General features: G+C 36.5%; 1 protein-coding gene across 3 annotated transcripts; it reads left to right on the top strand.

Annotated features, from left to right (window-relative positions):
• The first annotated feature begins 812 nt into the window (after positions 1-812).
• Positions 813-27,551, top strand: gprs (speckle type BTB/POZ protein). 3 transcript variants are annotated; one of them, XM_028301993.1, is made up of 9 exons: positions 813-1,033; positions 8,889-9,082; positions 10,949-11,084; positions 11,855-11,893; positions 13,167-13,284; positions 25,083-25,240; positions 26,075-26,206; positions 26,720-26,902; positions 27,331-27,551. In XM_028301993.1, exons 2-9 carry the CDS (start codon positions 8,895-8,897, stop codon positions 27,493-27,495), a joined length of 1,119 nt encoding a protein of 372 aa, XP_028157794.1. In that variant the 5' UTR covers positions 813-1,033; positions 8,889-8,894; the 3' UTR covers positions 27,496-27,551. The 3 variants fall into 3 exon arrangements, with proteins under 3 accessions (XP_028157794.1, XP_028157793.1, XP_028157795.1); XM_028301992.1 differs by lacking the exons at positions 813-1,033; positions 11,855-11,893 and adding an exon at positions 5,181-5,288; XM_028301994.1 differs by lacking the exons at positions 813-1,033; positions 11,855-11,893; positions 25,083-25,240; positions 26,075-26,206; positions 26,720-26,902 and adding exons at positions 5,181-5,288; positions 21,503-21,660; positions 22,367-22,498; positions 23,024-23,206 and having other exon boundaries at positions 27,331-27,518.
• Positions 27,552-27,700: the final 149 nt, after the last annotated feature.

The raw sequence follows: 27,700 nt of genomic DNA on the forward strand, positions 1-27,700 counted from the left end.
TTCCCATTTTCTGTGCTTTTCCGCCACCCTCTCACAACCTTTTCACCGGGTGCTTTAGATGGCGACGAGCAACCTCTTTGAATGTAACATGTTGCTCATCAAATCCGCTAGATGTCGCATTTTAGAAAGTAGAGCTGAAACCGGGCGAGCTACAGGGAAAAGTATACAGAGCTACGAAGGCCACCCTGAGACCTTCAGAAGGAAAAGGAAAATTCGCATAAGAATGAATGCATATCGATCGATACATTATTATTATTACATGTAATACGAATAAACGTCGTTATTATGATTGGTAAGTATAAATCTGAAAAAATATCTTTAGCAAATAAATAAATAAATAACTAATCATGGTACCTACGCAAATACTGTAACAAAATACACTATTTTTACGTGGGTCGTTATGTCGTAAAAAAAATGGATTTTTTTAAAAGTACAGTAATTCCTTTTATCAGAGTTAAATTGTAATTTGATTATTTTAAATCTTTTTCTTTGATGTAGACTGATATTATTAGAGCCACAGGTGGCAGATTTTTTATATTTATTTATTTTGTGATAAGCTTTTTTAGACTCATTATCTAGTGATTGAGCATGATTCAGAGAACAGTAGTACTAAGCCATTCCAATTCAAATTGAGCTTGTCATTCATTCATAAAGTTTCACCTTCATCCATTGAGCACTGACCTTCCATTGCGTCGGTGTCATATTGATGTCAAGCTGGCGCATGTGCGTGAAAATGTCGACGCATGCGTATAGCACGCCCTAGGAATGTTGTGTACGTTGTGTTTTCGACTAACTAAAACTGTCAAGCTTCAATAAGCTAGAATTACTCTGCCATGGTCTTATAACCAGCCAGTATTACCGTAGCAGTAGTGTCTTTTGTTTTAGCGGCTAGTTTATCTTCTTCTGTGTAGATGACGTCATAGTGTTTTGAGTGAGGCTTGAATTATAGATTTCAATCCATTGAGTGGATCCAGACTACTTATTAGGTTTTAGTGCCGTTTTATTGTGGTGTAAAAGGAGATACTATCAACAGGTAAGCACTTTTTGCCTATGCCGAATTGTATATAGCAAATCGAGCTTTATATGTTATAGAAGTAGATGTGTATGTATGTATATTTTGATGTGGGCGTTACTCCAGACAAACTGCGTGGGTGGAACATCTGACTCGTAGACTGAGCGTCTGTGTACAAGTATTAATTCCTTTCGCGAAGTGTTCTTTTGCAGCAGTTTTGAGGAATACTTTGATTAACTGAAGTTATTAAGCGTGGGATGCTTTTGATGGTAAAATAATTGGTTAACTTTGCTGTTTTTGAGGGTGGGGAGTTTGTTAATTGGGTGTCAATTATGAGGAGGTGGTCATAAAATCAATACTGCGTGGGTGCGATGCACACACCCGCACGGATGGTTGCTCATGTCCTATATTCCGGTCAGTAAAGCCAGGCGCCCACTGGTGAGGGAAAGACAGGGGAGTTTGAAATGGCAAATATTAAACTATAACATAAAAACCAAGCCAAGTTAAAAATTTAACAAAATTTAAAAAAAAAAACATTTCGAATATAATTAATTNATTTATTAAATTAAGGTACCCACCTAATAAAACTCAAACTTATTGTTAAGATACTTCTGACTCATGCCTATGATCGAAAACTAACATCTTTGAGCCTTCTTTTACTCGCGAAGATTTATTTTCGCATGATACTGTAATAGGGGATGCAACAGGCTATACTTATGGGACCAATGCCAAGTCTACCCACTAAAACCGTTGTGTTTTCCCTCAGGCTTCTATTGCCGGAGGGATGTAGGAAGAGAATAACGATAACGATCAAATGTGAATCAAAGAAAAGGTGTATGTAAGAACGACAGAACATCAACCTAAACACAGTGGCGTCTTATCTCGTTGTAATACAGGCTATTTTGCAACAAAAATGTATAGGTTGATGTGCTGTCGACTGTACCTAGAACACGTGCGCGTAAAAATTTAAATCTGTGACTTATTTCCCGTCAATATGCGCTGATCCTAACATAGGAAATAACAGGGAGGCTGGGCAGGACGTACCTTTTTGCTCGTATGTTACGAGTAGATTAATAAAAAAAAACTCTTTGACGTGCATTTCACGTTATTCAAATTGGCTCTGTAAAACAAACACCTACCTTAAAAATACAGATTCAGTTTTTTACAGTCCAAAAATAAATAGGATCGGGGAAAATGCACTCGGTTGTCTTACTAAATGGTTTATTTAGTATCAAGTTTGCTAACCACACAAGTTGAATCTATAGCAATCATTGCCATGGCGATTAAAAAAGGGGCAGCGCCATATACATTTGAGTTAGAACAACACATTGTACTAAGCTTACATTAACAACACCTATTTTGGCAGAGTAGGTATTAGTACCGAAATTTTAAGTAGGTATTTTCGTTAAACCTGCTAGAGTAATTTTACTATATTCTTAAGTTTAAGGTTTAGTTCTTAAGGTTTAGGTTCAACACAATAATCCAACAGTTGACGAGAAGCAAACTAGCACGTAGGTTGCTTTAAAGGATTTAGCATTATCTACGCGCAATTCTAATTACTTGCCATGATAAAAAGTTATTTATTAAAAACAAAATATACACTTTACATTTTCAAAAGACACAACTTAGGCTGGGTTGCACCATCTTACTTTAACCTTGACAAATGTAGAAAATCTGTCAAACTCTATTCAAAAAGCACCAGTTATCGTTATAGTTACGGTCAAAGTTAGGTGGTGCAACTCAGCCTTAGTCAATACCAGATAGAGACCGGCTATAAGTACGTATAAAACATTATTTGTAGGAATAGAAAATTGAAATTATGTTTTTTAATTTAATCACATACCTTTGATAGTAATTTTAGAAACCATATTCGCTTTGTCTTTGCTCTTCGCTGAGTAAACATTGAATTGGCAAACGAAACATTTATGTACAGTGGTCTTTAACCATACATTCTACACTTGAAATACATTTAAAAAATACTGCCTAACGATGTATTTAAATCTCTGTACTTAATATAAATGTAAGTAGGTAAATTTCATTGATAAGATAATTATTATTATCATTTCTCATTTTTCTACCAAATTTTATTAATCTCAAAAAAAAAAATTATAAAACATTTATGTAAATAAAAGTCTTCTCACTTTTACCGTTACAACAAACATTGCAAAATTACTGTACGTTACTATATTTATCAGGCTGACTGTACTTTAATAAATGAGTTTTCTATATTTACCCTGTTCACTAGGTACACTCTGTGTGTAAGATCTCTTTTAAGTAATTGTACAAAGTCTGTGAATACAATTTTAGCCACAAAGGTTAAATTTTTAATACATTATTTTATAATTTATGTAAGTAGGTACCAAATCATCAGCTTTGTGTACTATAAAATACCTACTAACACACACAGGCCACCTTCAAAGAAAATTGAACCTTTTATTGCTTACCAAACCCAAAATGGCATTAAAATATTTTAGACTTGAAATTAATGCAAAATTGCAAAGTAAAATGTCACAAAATATGGCACTAAAATAATTTCTAGGTAGCTCAGACTTAAAATGAATACAACATTAAAAGCAATTTCGGCTTAGCTGAAACACAAAAGGGTTTTCGGAATAGTTCAGCAAAACTATTCACGTGTAAAGTGACAACAAAGCTTCAGTAAATAACCTGACGTGGCAGGGCGGGCGGTGCATCTCGATTATAAAGTGTTAATTGAAGAGAGGAAGCGATTTCACATCCTCGTCATGTCTGTGAACAAGCGCTGCTTTCGGGGACTGGTCAATCCAAGTTATTCAAATTCATGTATGCGAGTCATTTCTACTAGTATTTAAGTATCTTAATCTGTAAGTCTAGATATTAGCACGTCACTACCTTGTTTAATATACCACGCAATTTTGTATACCCATTCTTATAAGATACACCATACAAGAATGCATGGTAAATTTAGTGAACTGCTCCTGAATCGAGTGTACCTACTACTGCTATTTCTATTTATTTATATTAACCAGCAGACAGTGGTGACTGAGTTTGTTGCGGTGCTTCTTCTCAGCACTTGCCAAATGTTGGTCTCGAAGCGCTGGTAGGGTAAAAAGATTACGAGACATGTAGAGGCTCCTTAAGAGCAAAATGACGATTTGTAAGAACTATTTATTAACCTTTAAAGTCCCAGACGGCATACAATAATGCCATAACAATTGATTATCTATTGTGTCTAGATTCGCGGGCCTTGAAGGATTAATGTAAACAAATAAAGAAATTTTTGATTTTGACTTTAAATATCAGTCATTTCGCTCTTGAAAGAGCGAATTTGGTCACTTTGAGGCGTCCACGTCTATTGTACCGTCCGATCGAGTTAACTGCGCACCTCTTTGAATGCGACTCTCCTCTCACACCTCCTCGCATTTGCGCTGCCCATACCAAAGCGTCGATGTGACGTCACAAAAGCTATGTGCCAGTTAACTCTACCGGGTTGTAGAGGCGGATACAGCTCTCCGCACGATCTCCCGCCATCTCTCCCTGTTAGCAGACTGCCTGTTGCAGTTAGATAATGTAGATACCCAGTGGGGATTTCACTTAGGCTGGGTTGCACCACCTTACTTTAACTTTGACAAACGTCAAAAATATGTCAAACTCCATACAAAATACACTGGTTATCGTTATAGTCACGGTCAAAGTTAGGTGGTGCAACTCAGCCTTAGTCAATCTAGCGCATAAGTGACCTGTCACGCGAAAGAACGACCTGCTAAATTGATCTACATCATTGTTGTATAATAGTTGTTATAATGACAGGAACGGAAAAATGATCACGAATTCTAGACGACAGTATCGAATTTTATGTTAAACAGTATCTTGCTGGTGCAGTCAACGTTAAATAGTTCGTGACACCCAAAGTATCCAAAAAATTCGCAACACGTCACACACGATGGCGGTGTTTTGTCAACTTTTTGGTCACTTTGGTAGTCACGGACTATTAAATGGATTCCTGTTTATGTTAATAGCGCAACAGGCACTCATTTTTGTAAGAAACTAGCACTAATAATATAACACTCACACAAATCTGTCCAAAAATGTATCCCGCTTGCAACTTGGCCCACACCACTTCGTTTTGCGTAGTTTCCCGTCATTTCCATTTCCTCTACTCCGCCAGTTTCTCACCGTGCGTCGCGCTGAGCGGTCGTGAATTGGAACTGCTCTAATTCGGTGCTTTTTAGTAACAGTAACTAAATAACAATTCAACATGGACATCACTATTACAAGGCATTTTAGTCTGGACGAAGTAAGTGATGCAATTAAATTTTTGCAGCCTTTATATTTTTAATAGCTTCTTTGTTTTTTATAGCGTAAAAATAATTAAAAATAAAAATACGAATATTTGCTGTTGAATTTTTAAGCTTCTTAAGTAGACTGAGGCTGTATAATTATAATAATTCGGTCTCAGATTTATTCAGAAAATGTAATGTATATTTTTTAAGTCGATTCAAACTACCCATTAACAGGTTTCAGTATTCTTATACAATTTAATATTTACATTCCACTACTAGTATTTTAAAGATAAATTGATTAATTGTTAATTATTTCGGAATAGAACTATCTTTGTTGACTTTTCTTTGATCAAAACTAAAAGATAACGTTCAAAGTAAAGACAGACAATGTTTTGATGATACTGAAATTGATCCTTTCAATTATAGTTGGCCCTAAAACATCTAACCCTTATCAAATAACATAGCATTTTATGAACGGAACCGATAAATAATGCTTTTTAAATTACTTTTTTTAAAAGCTGGTCCGTAGCCGTAGACCGTATTTAGTACCTATGTAGGTATATCGTTTTTTTTTCATTGAGAATATTATGTTCTCAGTGGAATACTTAGTTTGTCAATAGGAGAGACACAATATAATGATATTTTCTTATCATTTATTTTTATCGTTAGTGAAAAAAGGGTGGTGGTAATGAAATAAAACAAAATTCAGTTTAATGAGTGTTAGAACTGCTACTTAACCTTTACTACCACATGAATGTCATCGATAACAGTTTCATACAAAAATAAGTTTCTTGTTTCTTCAATTCTCAATTTCACGCTGTCGGAAGATACATTTTCTGCTTCGCGGTTTATCCTTCAATCATACTAACCCCGTTATATTTCCAATTTCTTTTGTTTCTTATTCCGTAGTTCATACTTTATCGATGGCTTACGTGTTCCATAAATAAAGTTTTACCAGATTGAGAATAAAGCCAACGTAATAGACAACTGACGAGTAGCTCATCAATGTAAACACTGTATTTGTGGCAGGATTTTGTGACTAAATTGTATGGCCTGAGGTTTTGTTGACTACTGTAAGTTCATAGAAAAATAGATAGATTTTCATCACCTGGGTACTATCGTTTTTGTAGCATTATTAAGTTAAAAGATTTATAATGTTGTAGTTCCCTCTCTACATTTTCATCATTATACATTTACATAATTATACATTTGTTTCGTTTAGTTATTGCACTCTATCAAGAGTTTTAAAGTATTAATAAAACTTCTATGCTTCACTTTTCTCGCTCTTGCTCGTTAGCTTTTGAGAAAGTTTCAAAGTGCTCGAACACAAGCATACTTCTGTCACTTCCGATTCATGATGACATAGTCCGTTTTAACAGCCCTTCTTTTTGTCAAAGAACTTACAAGAACGCTGATACTGCCGATTTTCATTATCCCCTATAAAAAATCAAATCCTACTAGCATTTAATATACCGTCCTTTCGTATATACTATTAACCTATATTTACTACTGCCTGTTCCCGAGACTTTGTACGCGTAAAGATAGTTTAAATATTTTTTCCCGCTTTTGCAACATTTTTCCATGATACTCTGCTCTTATTGGTTGTAGCGTGATTGAATATTGCCTAAAGCTTTCCTGAAAGAAGTAGTTTATCCAAGAAAAAAAAAGGTATTTTTTAAAATATCAGTGTATCCAACCAGAAACAAACAAAATTAAAATTAACTTTTACAATTAATATAGATACTATCACTGCTTTCACTGTAATTCTATGCGCGTGTTTGATTCGTAAAATCTAAATACGACCTTTTGTAATACCTACTCGTAATAAGTCAGTAATGGAAGGAATAATTTCTTGCTCAATGATTTTCAAACCCACTGGGGGATTTTAAATGCCATCTAATACATTACTGTAATACATAAACGGTAATAGCCGCCCGTATTACTTACATTTCATGTGATATCGGCAGTAAATTTTATACACGTGTAGGTACTGCAGACGACGCTGTCGCTGTGACGGCACATAAGGCTTATAATTTGTAGCATCTTATGTATTTGTAATATGGTCCATTTTACTACAGAAATGTATGGTCTGATGTGACGGCTGTACATATGTTCGCTGGCCTAAAATCGAGATTTACGACTGAGGGGTTGATTTGGATCCTCTAGCTAGGATGATAGGGGCTTATGACGTCACGGGAGGAATCAGTATCGCCTTTGTAGTGTGTAATTGAATTTTATTAGCTACCTGAAATCGTACACGCGTGCGGGATTATTATAATTGGTTAATGTTCTTTGAAACCAACCCATAATAAAATGCGAGTTAATTTACAAATTACAAACGAATGTTGCCTTAATTAACGTTTTGTTTGGACAAAGAAATTAATTTTGTATACGATTAAATTTCACATCTAAATTACACAATTGTGTGCTAATGAAATCATTAATATTGTAGGTAGCTAAGTAGATAGAACACACTTTATTGTATGTACGTAGACCACATAAACAAGAAAAGGAAGAAATATACAAAAGAAAAGAAAAATTTCTGCACCAAAATTTCAAACTCAAAATCTCCATCTTGTTTCATCTTCATCTAAATTCGTACGATCTTAAAGAGCGATTAATCCGAACGTTCCGGCGTTTATTGTGGACATTTCTGCTACAAACGTCGCCTTTGATGTAAGCCGATGGCCTTCTCTGGAAGTATTCGCTAATCACTGATCCTCTGATGTCTTAAGACTGCTACAACTTACGGGGATTATCCTGTAATTTGCGAAACAAAATGTTAAGTTAAATTGTATTGGGGAAAAAGAGTACAAACACGTTTTCAGAAAGAAAAAGAGACAAGCAGGTTTTTATAAACTTGATTACAAATACCTCACATACGAGTAAATACTAGACCTCATAACAAAAAGTAGATACCATAATTCATACATACAGTGACTAGTAAAATATTGCAGACATATTGAGTGCGATGAGTTTTTTATGTAACGATGGGTATCCAAACACCAACTGAAATAGTTTATCTTTTCATCCAACAACTTTATACAAAAAAATACTATAGCCAAATTCTCCCAGCGAATCATCTTCATCATCCGGTCATTATTCTCCCCTGCAGAAGAACGATCTTCTGTATTTTATCAGAGGCACTTGGAAGATTTGGCATACCACGCTGACCAGGCGACTTGAAGAAACCTGTTCTCATATTTCTCCCATATTATCGTTCGTTCGTTCGTTTCAGCCGAAAGACGTCCACTGCTGGACAAAGGCCTCCCTCAAGGATTTCCACAAAGACCGGTCCTGTGCCGCTCGCATTCAGGCACCTCCCGCGACCTTCATCAGATCGTCGGTGCACCTAGTGGCCTGCCCACGCAACGTCTTCCGGCTCGTGGTCGCACTCAAGAACTTGCCTGAATCGTCGAATCCAACTTGGCTGGGCAGCGTTCGGGAAGCTTCGCGATATTCTCACGTCCGAAATACCACAGTATTTCAAGACAAAAGTCTTTGAGCAGTGTGTGTTGCCAGTGATGGTATACGGAACCCATATTATAATCTCAGAGAATCAGGGAGACACAATTTTACTCCATATTAACAATATTTCTTTTTGTTCTGCCCAGTCGTCAATGCGCAGTGGGGCGATAGCGGCGATGGAGGCGGAGCCTGACCTCAGCACCTTCGAGAACAAGTCGGGCTTGGCCGAGGATATGAAGTTCCTCGCGTCCATGCCCGAGCTCTGTGACGTCACCTTCCTGGTGGGGGACACCAGGGAGCCAGTGTGCGCTGTCAAGGCCGTACTGGCTGCCCGGAGCAGGTTCGTAATTTGAATTTGGACTTTTTGGATTTATACTGGCTGATAAAATGATTTTGCTTCGTTATTTAAATTTTAAGAGTAGGTAATTATTATTGTGGAGATGACAATCAAACCCTGAGGTTAGAAGAAGCAGAAAAAGGGCTGTCACTTTCACACACAATTGGAGTACCTAATTCTTTTTGAAATGCGAAACTGACCTCAAAACGAGTTATCGGGATTTTATTAGTAGGTAGTTTTATCAATTAAAACTTGTCAGAAGTTCTAAAAGAAGTGACTGAAGCAGTAAGAAGTAATTGGAGCATACCGTAGGAAGTAGAATGTTATAGGCAGGTAAAGTTTTATTAACTTCGCTGCTCCCAAAATGCCAGAACCGATCAAATTAGTGTGTTTAAAGGAACGGAGGTTATTTTCTTCTTCTTTGATGTAGGTTAAAGACCTTTTTTCATCAAAATAATAATTTTTAGCACAAACATTTTTATATTTACTTAATGATGTATTATTTTATATTGTTAGTTGCAAACAAATTCCACTAGTTATTATCCAATTACTGTGGGAACTTCGTCTTGTTAGCAGAAACAACATTCCGTAACAACAGAATGCTTACTTGTCAAGGAACAAAACCTCTTAGTGAAACTTAAAAAACATTCACAAGATACCTAGTGATTTCGCATGGATGAAGACATGAATATCGATGAAACCGTTTTGCATACAAATGAGATATTTATTTTCATCAAGATCCTGCCTGATGAATCGAAGATAAGGCAAAAATCGTCTTTATTTCCGTCAAAGTTCTAATAATATTTCAGGATTCACTTCACCCGATTGGATTTCGATATCGACGGAGTGGAGGTGAAATCAGAATAAGATATTTGGCTCTTTATAAATTGGATTTTCTGTACCACACCTTAAGCCGTGGATTTTTGACGATTGAGATTTAAGCGATCTGAAATCAATTTTTAAGATTTCATCTTGAGGCCTTGACAAAAATGATAAAAGGAATATATTTTTTGTATATTATGGTTACTTTAGGGTGTTTTCAATTGAGACGCTTCATGCTGGAAGCCTGCTGCACGTCTGCCGTGCGTTTGCAAGACCGCACACTGACTATTGGTAATCGTAAAAATTCCGATGCAGTTGTCATACAATTTTACCGTGTGCGTACCTGTAAACGCACGACAAACTCCCGACGCGAAACGTCTCAATTGAAAACACCCTCACTTCGTTTCAATTAAGCTGTTAAAATCTGAACTTAACCCTTCACAATAAATTAATCCTAAAATGGACAAAGCAAGTATTTTTTTGGTCCAGAAGATAAGAAAATAAAGTTGAAAATATTTAGAGAAGCCTTTTCAATCCGACGATTACAAAAACCTTGAACCGTAAAACAAAAATTGCTCTCCAGGGAATTATTTCAAGAATTCCCTTATAATGAAGGATGGACAGTCCTTTCATAGCAAGCCTTTCAACGACACACGTAGTATCCTCCAGTATCCCTTTGTAGCTGCCGCAATTATGGTCGACATTTTATGCCTTCGGGAGATAGCCCAAGCAAGAATTCCTTTATTAAGTGTCTAGGGACGCTCAATAATGATGAACATTATTAGATGGTATCTGAGAAAATGCTTAGACAACACATTTTATCGTTTATTAAATATTCGAGAAAAGTGAAAGCAATTTTGAGGTACTTTATTAAATAAGAGGATGTTAATATTTTGTTACAAAATCGAGAGAATAGAGGATTAGTGACGGTGAAAATAAACTTAATAATAATTTGAAGAAGTTTTCATGATCATTATCAGGTTATTTAGAAAAAGAGTAGGATTTGCCAGTGGTAAACATGTGATAACAGTTTATGACATTTTACAGGGTATTCCAAAAGATGCTTTACCAGGCCCCCAGCCCCCAAAGGAAGAAGGAACCGGCACCCCGAGAGAACAAACTGAGGTTGTTCCTCAAACGCTCCTCCGAACCCCTCCTGAACCTGCAAAACGCCGCCCAACAGGTCAGTTAAATGTTAATTAATCCGATCATTTGAACCGTGCAAGTTTGTGAGGGAATGCTCAATGTTGATCCTCCTTTGTCTTGAAGACCACAGACTCATAATTAAAACCCCATACCACAATGTTGACTTTGACTTTGAGTCGACCGCACGCGCAAGCATATTTAAAAGTCTAATTTAGAAGCGGTTCCTACACATTTTGATTCGAAAGAAATCACTTAGGGTTTTATTGTGAACTTTCTTGTAAAAAGGTATTTTCAAGAAATTCAACAACTTTTTTTCGATGCATTAAAAGTCTGCCTAATTTGTGCCATTCCAAATTTGTTCTGAACTTAAATTTCTTTATCAATCTGTGAATTTATAAATCCAGTTGGCTCGAGTGAATCAATTCCCCAGTACCTTTGAAAAAGGATCAAGCGATCTCGTTCTTAGTTTACGAGTTGCAAAAAAGATAGGGATAAAACAGCGGAGGAAATTGCCTCTTTTTTATTGAGTCAAGAGTTCTCTCGACGACTGCAGCATAGCAAGTATTTCCAATATCCAGCGACAATTCAAGAAAGTTTATACCTTATTCCTTTTCGAAGAGCTATTGAACGCCTACTTTGTAATACAGACGGTGATTTCTTTGGAAGTAGAGTTTTTGCTCCTTATTTCTATTCGAGAAATTTCAGGAAACGATAGAATCGCTATTGTAGAAAACTACCAGCTTACAGAACACGAATCTAAATTGATTCAAATGTTAACAAGAAATTGTTTTACTATTTTCAATACAGAGATCAACTTTCGCGCAGCAATTGGCCCCAATTCAAGAGGTAAAAACAAAATTGACGATGTTTTAGGGAACACTCATTTTATCGGTTTTCAATATTTCAATGTTCATATTGTATATTTTACACTTTCGACACACTGTTTTGTAGATAGGTATTCAATTCGTTTTTGAAATTCATTTTACATTTGTATAGGTTTATTATGTGTATAATTGATATTGCATGTGGTATTAGCAACGTTTTACTGTGTTCTTGCTTGTGTTACACTTTTATCACAGTAAAGAGTTGAGAAGTTTTGTCTGTATGTATGTGTACAAGCAGATGGTAAGTCATTTTGATGTTGTGCAATTTAAATATTTGCATTAGCACTTTATTTGTGTTATTGGTGGCAATATGTAAAGAAAGCACCATTACGCTTGTAGATAGGTCAATAGCCGTATTATCATGTTTTATGTTAACATCACAGAAGCTGCATTTCAGTGATAAAGATTTTTGTTAAGGAAGTGTATAAGATTTTATTTTTGTTTTCGTTGTTTACGGGTTCCTTTCGTAATGAATTTGACGAATATTTGATTTATATTTATGGAACAAATTGCTTGATCAAGAAGCCGTTAAAATCAAATTCTTCTTATATCTTATAAAATAATTTTATCATGACCTACTTTTTGTGCAATTTGAAGTTTTTTTCGCTTTGATCCACCTATTAGTATTTCAATATTAATTTAACTCAATCTCTAATCGTGCTATATTTATATTATCCGAATTGTTGAAGTCCGAACATTACTATCGTCAGTTAGAAGATTAATAGTCTGTTCAGAAGCACCCCTGGTAGCCTCATTCGAGTTTGAGGTCGCAGTAGTTTCCCTTTCCGATTGCCTCAAACGTCATTTCCATGCAAAAACGAGCAGTTTCATTACCGCGCTGCTCGGTGCCGTTGACATGTGTTCTATTTTTAGAACGTTTTCCACAAGGTCTTAGAGGATAGATTGTGTTTTTATAAGCATAAATTAGTGTCGACGACTTTATTGTTATACTTGTTGGGTTAATCTGATTATTTTAAAAGCTTCTTTAATGTTATGGACGAAAAAAGACAATTTTGTTTGACATTTTGAGAACGGCATGCTTATACAAAATAATATTAATGACTATTACACTTTTAAAGTCAACAACTATGCACATTATTTTAAAATTCATTTACACTTTGAAATTTTATCAGTGACCAACATTTTTACACTTTGATTTCTTAACATTTTTACATTTTGCTTTTTTATCATTTTATTAAGAATTGTTTTTTGATAAATGTATTCTCTCCTCGTAGCCATCGTCTCAGCAGCACCAGACCCTGATTATCGAGGAGTTTGAGCCCGATGTTTTTAGGCAGCTCATCGAGTACATCCATACTGGCTGCGTCACTCTTCAACCGCGTACATTATTAGGTAAGGATTAACAGAATACTCTTGTTTTCATAAATACATAATACTCGTAAATAACTTGTACTGTATCAAAGTTATTAACTACATTTCATGAGATTAGGCACCCTTGACAAGTGAGGTCTTCATGGTAGATGACGCCCGAATTCACAAACGATGCGCAAATCGAACGTACGAGTAGTGTTGAATAGAGCTCTGTGATTAGTTCGTGTGTCGCCCTGTGCGTCTACGCGCACTGTGAGACCTTATAGTAATGTTTGTGAATACAGGAGTGATACTTCTAAGCTTTGTAACCAAAAAAATATATTAAGCGAAAATCATAACCCTCCTTTTGCTTTGCTGTAGTCGAGTAAAAAAGTAATGGACAGCAGCGAAATTATATCTGCGTTTTCAAAAAACACAATTGTGACTAACGAAGGTCAGCCCTTCACATTCGTCGGAACCTTTGATCGTAGATAAAAAAGGGTTCTCCTTTTCAATCAACCTTTGTCACGGTATTTTTAGATTTTATTTTCACGCTGTTAAGGTATCAAAATACAAAATTACTGGCCGCTACCTAAAATAAATAAAAAAAACACGTTTTTAATTGTCTTACCTGCCAGTGACCTTTCTTTATATCCTTTACTCCGACCAACATGGCTGGGATGCACCATCTTACTTGAACTTTGACAAACGTCAAAAATATGTCAAACTTCATACAAAAAGCACCGGTTAGAGTTACGGTCAAAGTTAGATGGTGCAACTCAGCCTAAGAACTGTAATTATCACTTTAAAAAAAACGTAATAAATATTTATAAGGGCGTAGTAAAGAACATTTGTATACAGTCAAAAGTGTACGATATTTGAACTCAAATGTAATTTTGTGTACATGAAAATCAATAGAAACAAAGCGGAGGGTTCGCTCGCCGATAACTTAGTTTCAGCGCGTTCCGCGTCTCTCAATATATAAATAAACATCTAACTACGTAATCAGTTTACCGCCGTGGGCAAATGCATCCTTAATGGAATAGCATCATAACATAATGGATCGTCTAGACAGTTCCTATAAGAGTAGGTACAATAAAGGAAGCGTTTTGGTGTGCTAGCGTCTTAAGTGAGTATTTGTATTTACCATAGTGTGACTGAGCAAAATTTTTGTGTCAACTCTACTTTTCCTGCTCGTGTTCACTGAATGAAATAAAAAATGGGACGGTATTTACTTAGGCTGGGTTGCACCATCTTACTTTAACTTTGACAAACGTCAGAAATCTGTCAAACTCCGTACAAAATACACCGGTTATCGTCATAGTTACGGTCAAAGTTAGGTGATGCAACTCAGCCTTAGAAATGCAAATTCTTTCCTGATTCTACTTTCATTTTAAAAACTCCCAGTCCTCCCACTACTTAGTCCCACTAACACATTTTAAAAAGTAAGCTAATATCTTTGCGAAATAAAATGCAACTAAATTGTTATATCATACTGAACATAATATTGCGTTTATTATAAAAGAACTCTTTTGAAGAGAGGCAACGCATTGTTAACTATTCTGGTGCCATACAACCAGTTCTGAATATAACTTTCTTTTGATTTGATATGAATTCAGTCCCTTTGTCATTTGTTATTTTGTCGTTATTATCTTACTACTTACTAATAGGTATTATAAAGCTGGAGAGTTTGTTTGTTTGGCTAATCTCAGGAACTACTGGTCCGATTTGAAAAAATATTTTTGTGTTGGATAGCCCATTCATCGAGGAATGCTTTATATTACCCTACAGCCAATAGAGGCGGAGCGGTAAAGAAAAATGTTACAAAAACGGATTTTTTTCTCAAACTACATAATAATTTCATGCGTACGAAGTCGCGGGAACAGCTTGTCTAGTAACTTTATAAAATAGGTAGATCAATTATTTAGGAACTTTCTTCGTATTAATTATCTTCTTTCGTGTGGGCTGTAACAACTGACTAATCTTTTTCTTAAAGGTTTTAAACCTTTGTTTGTCACCTGTCATCCGCTTTGCAATGGAGGGAAGTCGAACCTTAATTTCGAACTCCTCCTATGTTCTTCTGATTAATTTCGTTGCGGGTCCAATGACAGTTTAACTTTCCCCCGGGACAAACTTGACCTTCATTGGTTGGGTTTTTGTGGCGGTCAAGCTGTAGATCCTGGCTACACAGGAGTTGCAGTGGTGGGAACGAGAGGTGGGAATAGTCCCGTTTGTAACAACTGACGTTCTGATCCTGTCTTGAGGAGCTGTGGGCGTCTAAATATAAATAATATTCTTCATTTATTATTTTGAAGTTCGCTGTAGTTACCGTAATTTACTGATCCCACGCGCTAAAGTCAAATATGATACTAGTTAAGGATTTCAAAGATTACTTCCTAATAATCTTTGGATCTTCTGGAATGAGAAAAGTTCCGTATCGACTAAAAATCGACGTCAAATATAATAATACTAACTTTTACCCGTGGTCTCACTTCTGTGGATTTCGGTCACATAAATACTTACTTAATTGCCCGCGTATCCTCCTTTTCAAATCCGGGATAGAAACTATTCTATGTTTTCCCCTAGGCACCAAACTAGCTCCAAAATTTCAAATTAATCCGTTCATTGGTTTAAGCGGTAGAAGGTAACAGAAGGACAGACATTACTGAGCTACTTTCGCGTTTATACCAATATAAATAGCGAGAGCTGTAGGTACCTGTAAAAGATGACATAATATTTTAATGCCTAAAGGGTATATAATTTTCCACATGGCTGTCCCTTAATGTGTTAACGAGTCGTTTAGATGTGTAACGTATCTGTAATTCATATGATTTGCTTTTCCACCTTCAAGAGTTTTCGCAGAAATTTTCCACCGCTAAGAGATTCCATTAATTCAGTACATTTAATTTGTAAATGCGCCTTCTCAATTTCTGAGTAGGTATTTGTTTTTCGTTACGTTCACCCACGTTAAACCATTGAAAAATATTGTGATTTATTTTCATCTTCATAGACATTATTATGTACCTTTTCTCCCAAAAATATTTTTTTATCCATATCGAGGAAGTTCTTGGCCTGCATCTCACCCGATAGAAGGTACAAAAGTGGCCAAAGAAAGAAGCGATTTTCACTCGGAATTCTCAACCACAGAGGAACAGCTGGCATGAGATCTTACCTGCAACTGCTGAAACACAGCAATGCTGTTAACATTGTTAATAAAGCAGCAGACTTAGGTAAGATGGTGGTAGCTATCAGGCGCACTTACAACTAGTCCTACCAAACTGAACAGAAAAATCTGCCCAGGACGTTTGTATTATGCCCGTTTTCACCATCTAAGCCTATTTTAAGTGAGCCCTTTGAAAACAAAATTCCTGTTATGTGTGACCTAGGGGTAATTTAAATGTTAGGAATTGATGGTGAAAATGGGCATTATTCATTCATTCTATTTCTCAAGTCTGGAATATTTTCCTTACATTCTTAATGAGTGTAAAAGCAGGCCTGTTCATCTCCGCGAGTTTACATCGAAAACAAAACACGCACGATTGCCCCCTACAGGAGTACTATTCGACAAGGCCTCACATACGAGCGAACTTTGACTCACGCACGCGTATTCTTGTGTATGATGGAAAAAATAAAGAAAATGGTGTACTAAATACTGTGCAGTATTTAACTGCCTAAATAATAATAAAAACACAGAATGTACTTTTTTAAGTTGCCTGAAGACACTGAGAGGTAAATAAGTAGTTAATATTATTCATGATAATTCATGCTAAATCATGTATTTCCTCCGCCATTTTCTGCAGTTTGGCACCTCACGTCACATCATTTTACCGAAGTCAGCCCTATAGCTTCGGCGCAGTACCGATCACTGACGTTTGTCAACTAAACTTTTGACAAACTTGCTTGACTCTTGAGACAAGCTAAATTACACCATATTGTTAATGACATTGAACATACATTTTTTTAAATACCTTCGCGAAGTAAAACTTCTGTACGTAGTACTTATTATTATTCTGTGGTAAAAGTGCTTTTTTTAAGCCTATTTACAGAAATAAATGAGTTTTATGAGTTTTATGAGAAGAATTTACACGTGTTTATTCGCTATACGAGCGGTAGAGACTTCCTCAAAACTATTTCACGTAGAGACCTCTATTTGCTATTATTGTTGACTTAGGCTAAAAATACTTTCAGCTTACGAATGCCTGAACGAGAAACGTGGGCTGACAACCTTTTACTTGACCTTAGAGTAAATGCTGCGTAGGATAGAAATGATACTTGAGTAGTTTCTTGAGTGGGTTGAGAACTAGACGTGGTCCAGAATCAATAAATAACTTGGAGTCACAAAAAAAATTCGGGAAGATAAATATTTTATTAGGTACACCGTATTTGATAAAACTGGCAGAGCAATATAATGTTTATCATTCTAAATTAATATTAAAGAGGCTTTGCAATAATTATTAAATAAGCTTTTTGTGTGCATTCTAGTTATTACTTTCCAAAAAAAATTACTTACTTCAAAACAAAACCTTCAGACAAAAGAGCTCGTTCTTTTTAATACGCGGTCTTTTTAATACTGCATCTTATGTATTTATAGGTATTAGATGCTATTTTGCTACGATACTTCGTAATCTGGGTACTGTCCCTGTACTCGTGTGTACATAGTTTCTCCTAAAATGATTTTCCTCAAGGCCTCGTGCGATACCCACAAATACCTTTTTCTTCATACCTCAGTGCTGGTTTAAGCTAAGCGTCCACATGTCGGTATCGTACGCATCGGACGTATCGCACGCAACGGATCGTAGTATTATTTATATGGAAACTCATATAAGTGCGTCCACCTGTCCGCATCGTACGCATCGCACATCCGATACGATGTGTTTCGTACGATGCGTCCGTTGCGTACGATACCGACAAGTGGACGCTTAGCTTTAATTTCCTTGCGTCTATTTTCCGTGATAATCCGATAATGTTGAGTGTCGGATTGTATGTGTCAATTCCGAGATTAATAGCATGTCTTTATACAGAGTAAATACAAAATACTCTTATGTACCGCTAACGTACGTACTCGTAGGTCAAAGAGCTTTCGACTCTACGTTATCAAACAAGCCTTTGACATCTCAAAGCGAAGGATCAAATGCTTCAAATAAAAGTAAAACATTTGCTTTTAGAATATTAAGTCAAACAACTGTAGCTTTAGCTTTTATTCAAACTCACTTCACTCTGAAACAAGCGATTACTGTATCTCGAACATTCTAAAGTTCTGAGAGTTCGAAACTTCACTAATTAACGAACAATCTAGTTAATTTGTGAGTTATGGAGAAAAATTCATAACATACTGCTTACAAAGTATTGGAAAAGGAATGTTCTCGATTTTCTTAATAAGGGGAACGAGGAAGTTTGGCCAAGAATTCCTTTGTATTCATTCGGTATTCAGCTTTAAAGGAAAATCAGCAAGCGAGCTTTTCTATAGAAGCTTTGCAGTTGTCTTCAGTTATGAACAGATATTAATTTGTGAACAAATTACTTTGAACCTGGTATACATTAAATTGGGATACGGTTTAATAAAATATTGGTAAAGTCAAACATAGCATTAATATTTTACAAGATATTATTTAGATAACATAATACATACAGAGAAAATAGACAGTTTATCTGTGGTTGAGGATTCCAGGTGAAGCTCACTTTTAGGCCCGATCATGTTTTTCTCAGGTGAGGTGCAGTCCAAATGCGTTGAAGTTAAAAAAAATATAGAAAGATATGAATAGATCTGAGGGCTTATTGTGAGTTTGCATCAAACGTCCTCACTAGTGAGCGCGTTAAAAAAACATATTAATTAGGGTGGTCCTTATTTTTCGACTTTTGAATTATCCCCGGGGCACTTTCTCATTCGATTATATACCTCTAAATATGAAATTAGCTTTTTTTGTTTTTTTTTTTTTTGGTTAAGATTTAGAGGTCGCTACCAGCTGTCAAAATATTTACAAAAGCTTTGAAGATCTTAAATCATGGTTTCATAAATGTTTTATTTAAGTGTTTATATCACATTTTACGTGCAAATGAACATCGCATAGATAGAATAGACAATCTCTTCTTGTCCCTTCTCCCCTCAACCCGTCTTCTGTACCGACCATGGTACCGACGCGTCGAGATACTAACAAGTAAACTCTTATATCTTAAAAATAATTGTTTCAAATATGTACCTACATTGTACATAATATTTTAGTTCATAGCAACAACAATAATTTTGTAATATTTTTATTTGGCTTTGGCTTTAAAAATAAATGAATCTAACAAATACAGATTTTGTGTTTTTACTTAAAATTCAAACCTTGGTAGCGACCCCTAAATGTCTTTTAAAAATTAAAAAAATAATAATGAAAGACTTTCATATGGTATATATTCAAATTACGTGGTGCCCCGCAAAATATAAGAAAAAAAATTTTTTTCGTAGGAATAAGGACCACCCTAATATTAATATTTTAGTTCTTAAAAGTTTCTGCTAGGGGCGCTGTAAAATCCGTCATACATTTTTATTGGAATTTTTACGCGGTCACTAGTGACAACGTTTGATGTAAACTCACATTAAGCCCTCTGATATTCAGAAAGCAAATATGTAAATCTTAGAAAGCAATTAGATACCAGTGTGATGGCTCATGACATCTGACATCAAAGATCATGAAACACATTCATGGTTTTTGTTTTTATTGCTTAACTTACGTGAAATAAATAACATGGCGTCGCTTATTATAAAGCTTGCACTAAAACGGAGATTATTCTCAATCAATTTCACTGTTGACATAATAAAGTTATTAAATAGATAAACGCTTTTATCAACGAATAAGCGCTGATAAAATTCGCACAAGTACCCAATAAAAGCAAACTGATTTCGATTGATAGGGAAATACAAGGTTACACGCAGTTTTGTTTTTCTTCTCGGAGAACTTTGTAACACGAGAAGATTATTTTGTGCACTTTGCACTTATCTGGTTGGCGCCTTTGGTGCTTATAAGGGTCCTTTCACAAGGAAATTGTGCCAAATAGCATGCGCCCTCAAAGAGATAAGTCAATTAACACTTTTATACCTATTATAGGTACTGATTCTTGCCCATTGCAAAAGCGAAAGGAAAGAAATTATTGTTGACCATTTTTCAAAAAATCTATAAACATTCTTCTAAGCATTATAAATGTATACCTATTTATATTGATCATGATGAGCTTTACATAAATCACGGTTGCTCATTATCTCAATTTCGGATCAGTAAATGAACGAAATAAATGTTATTTTTATACATTCCTGAATATTGTTTTTGAAGCATTAATTTTAATGAAAGTAATGGATTCAGAATTAATAACACACAAAATATTCGATTATCTTTTATTACTTTACATAATTGTTCGAAAAAGATAAAATTTTCTTCGGCGAAATTGAAATCAAATCTAGGTACGGATTGTTAAAAGCTCTCTGTTTTCCATGAAAATATAAACAAAGATGGTGTTCGTTACAAAAACATTTTCCAATGAAAAATCTCAGTTACACTGGTTTTACCAAAATATACCTACTAGGAAATAACGTTTCATTACTCGGGGAACGATTTGATATTAAATTATTTTGAAGATAATTTAGTTCATTTTCATTTCACCATCATTGAAAAAAATATGCAAATGGTATGTTTATAAGGTGCTGAGTAATGAACGAACCTTGTTACAGCTCTAATTACTTAAGGATTCTGCAAAAAAGTAAAGGAATAATTAGAATCGTTAACCCTCGACTCGAGGTTATGGTTCAGCAATATCGATTAATGGTGTTCTTTACTCAGCAGATTGATTTAAAATGCAGTATAATGGCTGATACAGACTAAATAAAGCTACATTCTCTGGAAATATTTGCTAACAGTGTTGTTTGTGTGAACAAAGATTACTAATAAGTAACGTGTGAACGTCTGTTAATGAGAGAAAAGTGCATAAAAAAGCATATACGTAGTAATAAAATAGTTTTTATTTGGGCGATAAAAAATCGATAAAAACTTTCTGTGAAAAACCGAAGACCAGACGAAGCCGAGGGAGAATCTAGTACCTACTCGTATCTCGGTACAGTCGATGTGGTGTCAAATCGCACTTATCACAACTATTACCACAGTGTTTAGCTGATGCTGATTGTGTCTGTATAAACTCTATGAATTATACTCTGCGTCATTCCTACCTCATAGTCCAAAATGTTTTTAAAAACCTAAAATTTTCCTAAACTCACTCATTGAAATTCCAGGAGTAATGAACGCGGCAGACTACTACGGGCTGGACGAGCTGAGGCGCGCGTGCGCTGGCTTCGTGCAGTGCTGCATTACCGTGGACACCGTATGCGCGCTGCTGGCTTCAGCCGAGCGGTACATACAGTACAAGTGCACCAAATCTCTGGTGCAGAAGGTAAGAAAAGAAGTAGTGCGCGGGCTCCGTACAGTGCTGCAGTACCGTGGACACCGTCTGCGCGCTGCTGGCCTCAGCCGAGCGGTACATACAGTACAAGTGCACCAAGTCTCTGGTGCAGAAGGTAAGAAAAGAAGTACCCTTACTATGCCATGTTTTATTGCGTGACTGTGAATTTTCCACTTGAGCTTATCATAAAGGTGACTTACGAAGTACAAGTAGATGGTGTGTGACTACCATGTGGTCATGATAGTATAACCTTAGATATCTGGGTCGCAGAGCCCAATACTCCAATCGCAAAATGTCCAGGCATACCCTACAAAAAAAAATCGGTGAAAAAAAAGTTGTGGTAGATAGATAGATAGTCATTTACGAGTATATTTATATGATGTAGAAATGGTTGGTTGCTTTTACTGATAGTAATCAAATTTTTCCTGCTACCTTTATGACGTCGTCTGTCCACTTACGAATGGACTACTTACGCTGCGCTTTTCGGTACGTGGACTCCACCACAAAATCTTGCTACCTTATCGGCCGTCAGTCCAGTCATAAAGATAGCAGAAAGGCGAGCACCTTCCAGCGATGCATGTCGCTACCAACCGACACATCTAGAAATTTTAATCATTGGGGAAAGCTTACGTTCAGCAGTGGACGTCCTGTGACTGAAATGATGATGAAACTAATTTACCATTTTATTGCCTTACAGGTACTAGAGTTCGTCGATGAGCATGGCAATGAGGTCCTGAACCTCGGATCGTTCACGTTGCTGCCGCAGCACGTCGTGAGGCTAATACTAGCTCGGGATGAGCTGCGAGCTGACGAGTTCACTAAATTCCAGGTATGTGGCTATTTAATATAAATCTTATACGACTAATTACTCACTCTTAAACTAAGCATGGATTTATGTAGGAACAGAGGCCAGCATTTATAAACTATTTCGTTGCAAAATTTATCTAATAAATGTCCACCAGTGTTCAATGTGTCTGTACTATGGTGACTAGAAAACATACTTCAAGTTAAAAACTTTAAAAATAACACAAAAGTGACTAAATGAAGCCTAAGTTCTTCTAACTAATGTAATTTCAGTATTTTATGAAAGTTAATTTTAATTGGTTCAGTAAACCTGAAGCTAACTTACAATTTTATTAAAGTTTCTCAAGCAAGAAATGTATCTAATGAATAAAGTAGACAATGTGCTAAAGAGGATAAAAACTATGTCATGAGTCGTGATATGATAAAAAAGAGTGGATACCTTAATGTCTAAAAATTGGTATGAATACACATAATATAGACAATAGATACGAGAATCATCAATATACACTCTCACGAATATTTAATTAACTAACAAATCTTTAAATTCCAGGCCGCCCTGATGTGGAGCAAGAAGTATTGCGACACCAACCAAAATATGTCGCTCAAGGACGTCATTGGGAACTTCTTGGAATACATCCAGTTCCACAAGATTCCAGCCAATGTCCTGATGAGGGAGGTCCACCCACTGGGCCTGGTGCCGTACTCCATCATCATGAACGCTTTGGCTTACCAGGTGCGTTCATCATGTAGTTTGGAAACTATTGTTTCTTCTTTAGTAAGCAATTTACTAATTTGAAAATGTTGAGATGATGAAGAACATTTTGCCATGTTCTATGATGCNTGGTGCCAAATAGCAAGCGCCCTCAAAGAAATATGTCAATATTAACACTTTTATACCTATTATACTGATTCTTGCCTATCGTAAAAGTGATGGCAAGAAATTAATATTGACGACAATTAAAAAAAACATGCAAACATACTTCTAAGCATTATACCTAAATGTTTACCTATTGAGCTGACGAGCTTTAGATTTATCACGGTTGCTCATTATCTCAATTTCAGATCAGTATGGCCCTGAACAGACGGTGAAACGCAACTGCGACGAAACTGCAACTTTCTGATGATTCTTATGAATGAAACTGAAACTGAAAGTTTCAAACTGGTTGCGTCATCTAAGTTTCTGCCATAGCGTCCGTTAAGAGACCACACATGACGTGACCAGTTTGAAACTTTCAGTTTCAGTGTCATTCATCAGAATTATCACAAAGTTGCAGTTTCGTTGCAGTTGCGTTGCACCGATGAACGAAATAAAAATTATTATTAATACTCCGAGCGAATCGTTTCTATATTTCTGAATATTGTTTTTGAAGCATTAATTTTAATGAAAGTAATGGATTCAGAATTAATAACACACAAAATATTCGATTACCTTTTATTATAGTTTACATTGTTCGAAAATTGTTCGAAAAAGATAAAATTTTCTTCGGCGAAATTGAAATCAAATCTAGGTACGGATTGTTAAAAGCTCTCTGTTTTCCATGAAAATATAAACAAAGATGGTGTTCGTTACAAAAACATTTTCCAATGAAAAATCTCAGTTACACTGGTTGTTTAACCCTCCCATAGAGGAGGGTGGAATTCCCTCACCCTGCGCACTTCCTAGGCGCTATCACTCACTCCTACCTACCACTGACTGGGTACTACTAACTACTAGTGAATGAAACACTGTCTTGAGGTCAACTGAATTCAATGCTTTATTGCGTCCCGGTTATATATAAAGGCCGGGCCAAAAATCTGGACACCGCGGGCTAATATTTTGCACATAAAATACAAGTGTCATCTATTGGTAAAACTATGTAAACAAACACAAACATTACAGGTGGTGCCATCTAGTAATAGAACAATGAACGAACTTTAAACTAACTCTTAACACTGGTTTTACCAAAATATACTATGAAATAACGTTTCATTGCTCGGGGAACGATATTCTGAGGTTTGATATTAAATTATTTTGAAGATAATTTCGTTTATTTTAATTTTCGCGATCATTTAAAAAAATATGCAAATGGTATGGTTATAAGGTGCTGAGTAATGAGCGAATCTTTTTACGGTTCTAATTACTTCAGGATGCTGCAAAAAAGTAAAGGAATAATTAGAATCGTTAACACTCGAGGCGAGTCGATGGTTTAGCAATATCGATTAATGGTTTTCTTCACTAAAGCTACATTCTCTGGAAATATTTGCTAACAGTGTTGTTTGTGTGAACACAGATTACTAATAAGTAACGTCTGTTAATGAGAGAAAAGTGCATAAAAAAGCATTTACGTAGTAATAAAATAGTTTTTATTTGGGCGATAAAAAATCGATAAAAACTTTCCGTGAAAAACCGAAGACCAGACGAAGCCGAGGGAGAATCTTGTACCTACTCGTATCTCGGTACAGTCGATGTGGTGTCAAATCGCACTTGTCACAACTACTACCACACTGTTTAGCTGATGCTGATTGTGTCTGTATAAAATCTATAAATTATACTCTGCGTCATTCCTACCTCATAGTCCAATTTTTTTTAAAACCTAAAATTTTCCTAAACTCGCCCATTGAAATTCCAGGAGTAATGAACGCGGCAGACTACTACGGGCTGGACGAGCTGCGGCGCGCGTGCGCTGGCTTCGTGCAGTGCTGCATCACAGTGGATACCGTCTGCGCGCTGCTGGCCTCAGCCGAGCGGTACATACAGTACAAGTGCACCAAGTCTCTGGTGCAGAAGGTAAGAAAAGAAGTAGTGCGCAGGCTTCGTGCAGTGCTGCATCACCGTGGATACCGTCTGCGCGCTGCTGGCTTCAGCCGAGCGGTATATACAGTACAAGTGCACCAAGTCTCTGGTGCAGAAGGTAAGAAAAAAGAAGTGCGCAGGCTTCGTGCAGTGCTGCATCACCGAGGACACCGTCTGCGCGCAGCTGGCTTCAGCCGAGCGGTACATACAGTACAAGTGCACCAAGTCTCTGGTGCAGAAGGTAAATTATCTATTTTTATACAGTCAGCATCAAATATTTCGTGACACCTGAAGTAGCCAATAAGTTCGCAACACGTCTTTGTTACAATTGGAATTATCAATTTTTTGTCCACTTTGGGTATCATCAACTACATATTTGAAACTGACTGTACCATGTTTATGGAAATAAATTATTTCATTTCGTGACTGTGAATTTTTTTTTCGCTTGAACTGTTAAATCCCAAAGATGCAGTTGTAGTGGATATTTGACGTTTTCCTTAGGACTGCGCTGGATCGTGTCACAAAGAGTAAACTGTCAGCTCAGTTGAGCAATGCCAGAAGTCTTATCTGGTTGCACACCAAGAGGTCGCACAGCTGACGCTGAAAATTTCCATGGTTTTGTGCAGACTGCAAAAGTGCAAGCTATACAAACACTAAGGAAAACTGCGTCAGCTGTGTAAGCAAAGAAAGCTCTTGGTCTGCTTCCAGAATTAAAAATGGCTCATGAAATCTATTACCTTAAGTCAAAGCATAAAATAAATTACTGGCTACACATTTATTTAACAAACATTCACGAAATCTCATGATGTAATTTATTTTATCTTACAGGTACTAGAGTTCGTCGATGAGCATGGCAATGAGGTCCTGAACCTCGGATCGTTCACGTTGCTGCCGCAGCACGTCGTGAGGCTAATACTAGCTCGGGATGAGCTGCGAGCTGACGAGTTCACTAAATTCCAGGTATGTGGCTATTTAATATATCTTATACGACTAATTACTTACTCTTAAACTAAGCATGGATTTATGTAGGAACAAAGGCCAATTTATAAACTATTTCACTGCAAAATTTATCTAATGTCCATTGTCCACCAGTGTTCAATGTGTATGTCTGTACTATGGTGACTATAAATACATACTTCAAGTTTAAAACTTTAAAAATAACACAAAAGTGACAAAATGAAGCCTAGATTCTTCTTACTAATGTAATTTCAGTATTTTATGAAAGTTAATTTCAATTGGTTCAGTAAGCCTGAAACTAACTTACAATTTCTGAAAGTTTCTCAAGAAAGTAATTTATCTAATGAATAGCAGGCAATGTGCTAAAGATGATAAAAACTATGTCATGAGTTGTGATATGAAAAAAAATGAGTAGATCCCTTGATGTCTACAAATTAGTATGAATAGATAGACAATAGATGTATCATCAATATACACTCTCACCAAATATTTAACTAACAAATCTTTAAATTCCAGGCCGCCCTGATGTGGAGCAAGAAGTATTGCGACACCAACCAAAACATGTCGCTCAAGGACGTCATTGGGAACTTCTTGGAATACATCCAGTTCCACAAGATTCCAGCCAATGTCCTGATGAGGGAGGTCCACCCACTGGGCTTGGTGCCGTACTCCATCATCATGAACGCTTTGGCTTACCAGGTGCGTTCATCATGTAGTTTGGAAACTATTGTTTCTTCTTTAGTGAGTTAGTTACTAATTTGAAAATGTTGAGATGATAAGGAACATTTTGTCATGTTGTATGATGCNTATGATGCTTATTGGTCATAAAGTCTAACATGGTTATGACTTCAATAGCTTCAACCTACGCGATAGAAAAAATGCTTCAAGTTTTGAAATTGCTGCATAGATAGCCTTTTGTAGACCTCTTCGTATACGTATCAATCTTTACTTTTCTTTTATTTATAATTCATTAGAACTGATAAATTACTGTTTTTATTCCAAAAGCGTATTCTATTGTAGGCATCACAAGACGAACCGATGACTAAACAAATTGCATAAACGAGTATTGATGCAATCTGTTGAGTAGGAGGACACTGAACGGAGTGCTGAAAACGCTGTTGTTGCAGGCAGACCCGGCCAGCGTAGACCCTGGCAAGCTCTCTCCAGCTCGGGTGCGCCGCGCCGGTCGCTCCATGTCCGTTCAGTCTTCGCTCGACCCCTACGGGTCCAACACTACTCTCTCCTCCACCGGCTCGAGCGATGTTCCGTCGTCAGACTCTCGGCACAACTAACGCGAGGGGAACCCCCCTTCCCGTCCCGCACCCGAACCCGTCCCTGGACCCTCCACCGCCCCCGTCGCCCCCCTTCCCACCTCCGACAAACCCCCCGAGAAACTCGGGCTCTTCTCCTCCATAAAACGTGCCGCCAGCAAAAAGTTCGGCGAACGGCGCTCCCCCACGCCGAAAACGAGAGAGCCCCGATCCAAATCGGACTCTA

The sequence above is a fragment of the Ostrinia furnacalis genome, unplaced genomic scaffold (genome assembly GCF_004193835.3).
Source record: "Ostrinia furnacalis isolate ACB-3 unplaced genomic scaffold, ASM419383v2 OfSCF1042, whole genome shotgun sequence".
NCBI lineage: Eukaryota > Metazoa > Arthropoda > Insecta > Lepidoptera > Crambidae > Ostrinia > Ostrinia furnacalis.